This window comes from Leptidea sinapis, chromosome 7 (genome assembly GCF_905404315.1).
Source record: "Leptidea sinapis chromosome 7, ilLepSina1.1, whole genome shotgun sequence".
NCBI classification, from domain to species: domain Eukaryota; kingdom Metazoa; phylum Arthropoda; class Insecta; order Lepidoptera; family Pieridae; genus Leptidea; species Leptidea sinapis.
The window spans coordinates 8,857,609-8,865,527 of NC_066271.1; the positions used below are offsets into that span (position 1 = coordinate 8,857,609).

General features: G+C 29.6%; 2 protein-coding genes across 2 annotated transcripts; one reads left to right on the forward strand and one right to left on the reverse strand.

Annotated features, from left to right (window-relative positions):
* Positions 1-2,229: 2,229 nt before the first annotated feature.
* On the forward strand, positions 2,230-5,459 carry LOC126965368 (L-2-hydroxyglutarate dehydrogenase, mitochondrial). Its single transcript, XM_050808918.1, has 4 exons — positions 2,230-2,554; positions 2,866-3,738; positions 3,832-4,052; positions 5,057-5,459. The coding sequence occupies exons 1-4, from the start codon at positions 2,499-2,501 to the stop codon at positions 5,215-5,217; spliced, it is 1,311 nt and encodes a 436-aa protein (XP_050664875.1). The 5' UTR covers positions 2,230-2,498; the 3' UTR covers positions 5,218-5,459.
* On the reverse strand, positions 4,087-7,689 carry LOC126965375 (post-GPI attachment to proteins factor 2). Its single transcript, XM_050808926.1, has 3 exons — positions 7,005-7,689; positions 6,705-6,923; positions 4,087-6,631 (listed from the first exon to the last, which is right to left on the reverse strand). The coding sequence occupies exons 1-3, from the start codon at positions 7,414-7,416 to the stop codon at positions 6,504-6,506; spliced, it is 759 nt and encodes a 252-aa protein (XP_050664883.1). The 5' UTR covers positions 7,417-7,689; the 3' UTR covers positions 4,087-6,503.
* Between the last annotated feature and the right edge of the window lie 230 nt (positions 7,690-7,919).

Here is a 7,919-nt window from a genome sequence, read left to right on the forward strand (position 1 = left end):
ACGTCACCGATTCTATTTAACATCTATGTAAATGAACTGATCGGGGAACTAAGCAGTGCTAGGGCAGGCTGCCAGATTGGAGGCGTCAGCGTTAACAATCTGAGCTACGCTGATGACATGGCTCTGATCAGTCCCTCGGTCTGCGGCTTGCGTAGCCTTATTGTCATTTGTGAAAAATATGCGGAAAAACATGGATTATTGTATAATGTGTCTAAAACTAAAGTTATGATATTTAAATTCAAAAAAGGTCCAGAAAATGTACTGCCTATAAAACTATGTGGCTCCGAACTGCAATATGTGACTAAGTTTAAATATCTAGGACATGTACTAAGCGAGACGATGAAAGATAATGAGGACCTAGAGAGACAGAGACGGTCACTGGCAGCAAAAAGCAATATGCTGGCTAGGCGTTTCGCCCGCTGTTCCCGACAAGTAAAGGTCACCCTTTTCAAAGCCTACTGCCAGGCACTCTACACCTCTCAGCTCTGGTACAATTACACCAAAGCCACCTTTGACGCTCTCAGAGTGCAATATAACAATGCGTTTCGGTCTCTACTGGGGTTGCCATGGAGGTGTAGCGCGTCGGGTATTTTTGCGATGCACAGGGTAGACGATTTTTATGCTGTAATGCGTAGGGCTAGAGTGGGATTTCTGACGAGATTATATAATAATCGTAAAAATTGTATATTGAAAACGGTAAAACATTACCACCGAAATATACCAAAATTTTTTCTTATATAATAATGTTATTTTTAATGTTTTTAATTTTCCATTTGTAATTTTAATTTATACTTTTTAATTCTAATTTATATAAACTTTCTTTTTACTAATTAATGTTATCTAATTAATTAAGTAATGTTGTATACCTTTTTTAATGCAAAATTGGCTATGGATGATATAATCTGTCCGAAATAAAATATTTTTATTTATTTATTTATTATTATTATTAATTATGTTACTTAATGGAGTACTTGCTCTGAGTGTATAATCGTGATCATTTTTTGTGGATTCACATAAATTTATCTCCATTTCATCCTCATTAATTTCTAAAACTGAATGTAATTTTTCACTCTCAATACCATCGGCTTTTGAAATCTCATCAGAATCATTTTGATTATCATTATTATCGTAGTTTGCCCAGTCGTTCTTTGCGTGATTTGGATCATTTCCCAATCCTCGCCAATTTTCATTTTGTAAGCTGTCTTGGTATTTCTCATCATTTTGTACGCCATCTTCAAACTTTTCATCACGAAGATTTGAATCCTCGATTGACATGGTAAAATCATCAATATTATTATCTACGAATTGAGTGAACTTGTTTTGTAGGATAATAACACCACCCAGTAAATATTTCGGGTGAGCTTTTACAAAAATATCGATCCTTGCTGTAAGAGTAATGTAAGTAAAACTAAAGTGTATGTATCTTGTTGTTTACTTGTTGTACTAAAGGTGGCGTTCTAACTGATAGCCTTTGTAGAGTACCGGGACATTAAATCAGCTTTCAATAATAACTGAATGATGTAAATTCTGTACACGATCACGTCTAAGGTTTGATAAATATAAGACCAGGGAAAACCGGTAATTAACGCAAAAGTTAGTTGGTTTGATTATTTAGTTACATAAGAATAAAATCAAATTGATACTTTATATATATATATTTTTTTTTTCAATGCAAAACTAAGTTTAAATTTAATGTAATTGCACCTTATGATAAAGAAGTCGTGTAAACAAACTTTTTTAAATCGTCCTTTAATCACAAGTCTTGTGGTGGACAAGTCTTATGGCGAAGATTACTGCACATGCGCGGAAAAAATTAACTAACGTGGGATAAAAAAGTTTATAATTAAATTAAAAGGTAATTAAGGCCGAACAGATGTTTTTTTGGACGAACACATAAGAGATAGTTTCAAAGGATAAAAAAAAAGAAAAAAAAATGAAAAAAATCTATAGATTTAATTTTTGAAAATTAAAAAAAAAAAAAAACGAACAAAATTTTTTTTTGATCAAACATTGAAAAACAGTTAAAGAACAATTGAATTAGCCAAAAAAATTAATTACCCCCGCCAACTTAAGAGAGCCCTAAAATGTAGTTTCCGATATCGGTCAATAACTTTTTTTCACGATCTCCACGTTCTGACAGCATTTTGTGCTTTTATGCTCAGTAAGTCACCCTAACAAAAAAAATGGATTGAAAATTTATGTGTGAGGTTAAATTATATTTTTGCTTGTTTTATTACCGTTTCTAATAAGTTTTTCTTGCTGACTGTACTTCCTAGAACTGTCATTCGAGTGCATTGGTTTATTCTCTTTGATACTATTTACCGGTTTGTTCTACTATGCACAGGTCACAGGTAGTAGGTACTATATAAATAGATTTAGCTGATAAAAGAGTTAAGACGTAAAACTTAAAAGTATTGTAAATAGCAGGATTGATAAGACTTATTCGTCCAAAAGCGCACATTTATATCGTATTTTCGTAAAACATACCGAAATATACCATGATAACGCTACGAATATTGTGTAAATCAAACAACAAAAACCTGATATGTAAAAGGTAAGTAAAATTACTTAGTTAAACAATGGGTAAAATGGTTCAAGATAAACACGTAAAGTTTGTTAACTATTCATATAATATCTATCAATAATTATTAAATCTATTATAAAAAATGTGAAAGAGTATGTATGTACTATGTATAAATAAAAAAATATAAAAGTGCAGAATATAAATAATAAAGATTATAATCATTGTTTATGGATTGGGTACTGTTGTGAATTGTTACTTGTTTATTGTTTAATTATTTTATAGATGAAACTATACTATTAAAAATACTTAGACATTCACTGATAATGTAATTTTTTTCTTAGGTTTAATTGCTCTAGTCACCAGAATTATGATATTGTAGTGATTGGTGGTGGAATTGTGGGTGCAGCTTCCGCAAGGGAGCTTATTATAAGACATCCCACTATGAAAGTAGCCCTCATAGAGAAAGAAAAAAGGTTTGCTTTTCATCAAAGTGGTAATAACAGTGGAGTGATTCATGCTGGAATTTATTATAAACCAGGATCTCTAAAGGCAAAATTGTGTGTGGAGGGACTGAATCTTTCTTATAAATATTTTGATGAAAAGAATATTAAATATTTGAAATGTGGAAAGTTGATAGTAGCTACTGACAGGTCAGAGGTACCACGTCTGCTAGATTTATATGACCGTGGTATAAAAAATGGTGTAAAAGACATAACATTATTGGATGCAAAAGAAATCCGTGAACAAGAACCTAATTGTAAAGGCATACAAGCTTTATGGTCTCCACATACAGGAATTGTTGATTGGGGTGAGGTGACCCAATCATATGTTCGAGACTTTGAAGAATATGGAGGAAAGACTTATTTGAACTTTGAGGTAAAACAATTCACTGAAGGCCATAATCCTGATTTTCCTGTAATTATAACAGATAATAAGGAAAATACAGTGCAGGCTAAGTATGTGCTAACATGTTGTGGTTTACAATCTGATACTGTTGCTGTTTTAACAGGCTGCCCAGAAGAGCCCAAGATTATTCCGTTCAGGGGGGAATATTTATTTTTATCACCAAAAAAGAGTAATCTAGCTAAAGCAAACATATATCCAGTACCAGATCCTCGGTTTCCATTTCTAGGAGTGCATTTAACTCCAAGAATAGATGGAAGGGTTATTGTGGGACCAAATGCAATTTTAGCATTTTGCAAAGAAGGCTATAGGTGAATACATAAATTTTGTACTTCTTAGAACTTAGTTACAGTATATAACTATAATTATTAAATGTATTTAAATTATTATCTTTTTATCATTAGGTGGAGTGATGTAAATATGCATGAATTAAAGGAAGTATTATCATTTTCTGGATTTCGTAAGATGGCATTTAAGTATACTGGATTTGGATTAAAAGAAATGGCTAGGTCCATATTTATACCTTTACAAGTTAAACAAATTCAAAGATACATTCAAAATATCACAAGCAGTGATGTAGAGAGAGGACCTGCAGGAGTAAGAGCGCAGGCTATGGCTAAAGATGGTGAGTCATTCATTAGAATTATTGAAATAATTAATTAGAAACAGAATAAAATTATTATTTATTAAATATAAGAAATAATACTTAATAACATAGTAAACAATATTAAATAATACAAATTGTGCTATAAAATATTCACTACATGCAAATTACTCAGTTGTCATGGGGTAAAAATTGCAAAAATATTTGCTGATACAATAAATGTCACATATTATGTTGAATAATATTTATTATTAGACAAAAGATTTACCCCCTTATTCATAATGGTCCGCTAACTTTAAACAGCCGCTAAGGAGTGTTTTTTCACATTCTGACTTAAGTCAATAGAAGAAGACAGAGTGAGAATTAGCAATGCTTTAAGTTAGCAAACTATTATGAATAAGGGGGATAGTATTTATACAATGTGCATCCAACTTATTCTAATGCAATTCATGCTCTAACTTCCAAGTATATCACATTTTTATTTTCTTCAAAAATTGATTGTATCAATATTTGTGATATTTGGAAGACAAAAGGAATTTAATTTTATATTTTTGTATTAGCTGTGACATAATTGTGTCTACTTTATAGTAATGACTTATAAATTTCATAACAATAATAATATTTGGATATCTAGTCATAAGTCACTTGTAATATAAAAAATAATGTCTTCAAAATTTATTATAGTTTGGCATTTATATTTAATAGGCCCAATAATTACTACATAACATGACAACCTTTAAATTGTGCAATCTCCCCCTGCACTCAATAGTTTTAATAAATGCCAAATATTACAGTAGAACTTAATTAAGTTAAACCTTGATAAGTCTTAACCCACAACATAACTTTTTCATTATAAATCAATATTTTTGTGCCTACCCTGAAATTTCCGCTCATTACTATTATTTAATTTTCATAACATAGTAAATAACATGTTATGAGTCAATAATGTGTTTTTTTTTTATGTTAGCTTTATTAATTCAACCATACCAACTGTTCTTTTAGCATACTATTTTTTACTATTCCAGGGACTCTAATAGAGGACTTTGTGTTTGATTCCAAGCCTGGGTCCGGTGCAATTGGTAGCCGTGTACTGCACTGTAGAAATGCACCATCGCCAGGCGCAACATCATCCCTTGCAATTGCAAAAATGATTGCTGATAAAATGAAAGTCACATTTAACTTATAATCACGACACAATTTTAATACTTTCTCAAATAATATTCTCCACTGTTCTATTATGTTAATATTAATAAAAATGTGATAATTTGTAAATAATATATAATAGCCTATTTAAAATAAGGATTATTTATATTTTTTGTAAGTTATCTTTATTACTCAGTATATTTTTTATAATTAACTATTGTTTATTGTTATAATTACTGTATTGTATTTTTATAATCATTAATTAAAAAAATTATATCTGTTTAATCTTGTTTTAAATTGCAAACATTGTTTTGCCATATAAATTAAGTAACCCCACTCCTGCTCATTCATAATATGTAATGAAATGTTATTGACTAAATAGGATCCGGATAAGTAATCACTATAAAATTATATACTTAAACCATCTCTGAAACAAACTACATGTTATGGTATACATTTTATTCCCATTGATCAGTTTTTGCAGTATAACTGAAGGTAAAAACAGCTCTCTATTAATTATTTAGAGGACATGGAATAGGTCTGCTTAGAAAGTTGTTGACAATATTCTAAAGGAAAGCAAACCCAGTAAAATTATTTATAGGGTGAAAAGTTAGTCTTTAACAATTTATCTATAAAATATACAATAATATAAAAATAAAATATTTCTACGCCACCATGGAAAGAATGATTACTAAATTTGTATAATTAAACTACTTATGATATAATATTTAATTTATCATTTATCACAAAATATTCTAATCCTACCTTAGACAAACTTAGGATATTCAATTATTTAACCTAACTTCCAGTTTATCCAAGAAGTAACTTTGTATTAATAAACATGGACTTGGGTCACACTAATATTAACTATTCCCCATGCTGGGATTGTAAGCCATGCATTTTAATAGCAAAAAGAAAGAGATAATATTATTTGTCGGTGACAAAAATGAGTTTTATGACAGTTTCATTATGTCATTCCATGAATTATTTGAAGTTATAATTGGTGATCACAGAAAATATTATAATTTTGCATTTATATTTGTACCACTCAACTCTTAGTAAAACATTTACAAGTAATTGAAAAATAATACTCAATCACTAATTGGTGGCTGTAGTTTGCAGATTTAAATCCAAAAGTAGAGTTGAAGTAGGTTAATAATTTTACACTTCATGTTTAATAATATTGATTTTGGTTATTACTGACTTAAAACCTGAAGTAAAGTTACTCTTGCTCTGTACGTTTATTGCATATTAAGTTTAATATAAAACAAAAAATACTATTTAATTTAAATATCTGCATAATTAATGACTAAAATAATATTTAGAGAGTCATTCAATTATGAATCCTTTTGTAGTACAATAAATGTATTGCTGTTTCAGGTCCAAAATTGTTGTCATATGGAACAATATATTACTAACAACAACAATATATTCTGTAAATCCAAACATTGAATAAACTGAAACAATTAAAAAATTATTAATAATAATAATTAGATACAATTAATGCAGTTGAACAATATTTAAACATACCATAGGGTTCACAATGACTGTTATGTCTCAGAAAGAAATATGCAGCAAGTGCAAAAGAAACCACATTTGTGAAAAACGTTCTCCATTTCAATTTTAGCGATAATAATTCTTCTGGCAATGCAATAGGTCTTCGTCTACATTTTGTCATCATCACACAGGTAAAGAGCATGTAAAATATTGACGTTCCAATAAATGTTTTAAAGCATTTTTCATGATAAGCTTAAACAATAATAACTTAAAATATAACATAGATTATTATAAATTTATCTCTAAAATAATATTCATGCTTTAGGAACTTACGATAATTATCTAAAGAATTCCAATAAGTTAGTCCTAATAATGATAGATTTTCAATAACATTTAAACATATTGCTAATTTTACTATAATTAAACAATCTTTTGCAATAATACTTCTATAATGTCTCCATCGCAAGTAAATAATGAAAAACCTTAATGGAGCATGGGTAAATATTGACACCTTCCAAATTGTAGTTTGAGGTTCATAATTTCCAATGGATGCTGATATCGAAGGAAATACATTTGGTACCTTACAATGAGTATTATTAGCTTTTTCAAAGTCTTTATACATAGTAATAAGCACACACAGTATAAAAGAAATTAATGGTAAAAGCACTGTCAAAAATCCTAACCTGCTAATCGGAATTTTAATAATATACTTTCTATTAGCCACATTATGAAGAGGCAGATACATTGATATTTGGTAAAAGCAATGGATAGTATGAATACATTAATTATTTTAGGTACGTTGACGAATTTAAGGCACAACGATTGAATTGTGGGAGTCAGCCAAGTATAATTTCCGTTTTATGAAATCGACAAACCAGTACTTTTATAATTCGTAGAGTGATTTAAGTTTAACTCTCTTAATGATTTACTGTAGAAGATATTAGTAATATATTAACTAATGAAAATAATTGTTTGTATTCCTAATTCCTATGTTTACTGCACTACACAGTAAACAGAGCCACAGACACAGAGTATAGTATTCACAGAACACTTACTAAGAGAATGTAAACACTGCGTTCGAAACTTACTCAAACGAGATCTTGTGATGGTCTTAGATAAATTATACTCAGATGGAGCACAGCAAACACAAGAGTGAAGCCACCAAAGCAAATACAAATTCAAAAGCGAATACAAATCACAATTTCGTTAATAACTTATTATATTATTCAATCTGCAGAAAATCTACTT

What these genes read in the sequence shown, in the direction of transcription:
- LOC126965368 (XM_050808918.1), top strand. Translation starts at nt 2,499, where the DNA reads ATGATAACGCTACGAATATTGTGTAAATCAAACAACAAAAACCTGATA. An exon ending in AAAAACCTGATATGTAAAAG is followed by an intron (nt 2,555 to 2,865) that starts GTAAGTAAAATT and finishes TTTTTTTCTTAG; the next exon opens with GTTTAATTGCTCTAGTCACC. An exon ending in GCAGGCTATGGCTAAAGATG is followed by an intron (nt 4,053 to 5,056) that starts GTGAGTCATTCA and finishes TTACTATTCCAG; the next exon opens with GGACTCTAATAGAGGACTTT.
- LOC126965375 (XM_050808926.1), bottom strand. Translation starts at nt 7,416, where the DNA reads ATGTATCTGCCTCTTCATAATGTGGCTAATAGAAAGTATATTATTAAA. An exon ending in GAATTCTTTAGATAATTATC is followed by an intron (nt 6,924 to 7,004) that starts GTAAGTTCCTAA and finishes TTATTGTTTAAG; the next exon opens with CTTATCATGAAAAATGCTTT. An exon ending in CAGTCATTGTGAACCCTATG is followed by an intron (nt 6,632 to 6,704) that starts GTATGTTTAAAT and finishes TAATTGTTTCAG; the next exon opens with TTTATTCAATGTTTGGATTT.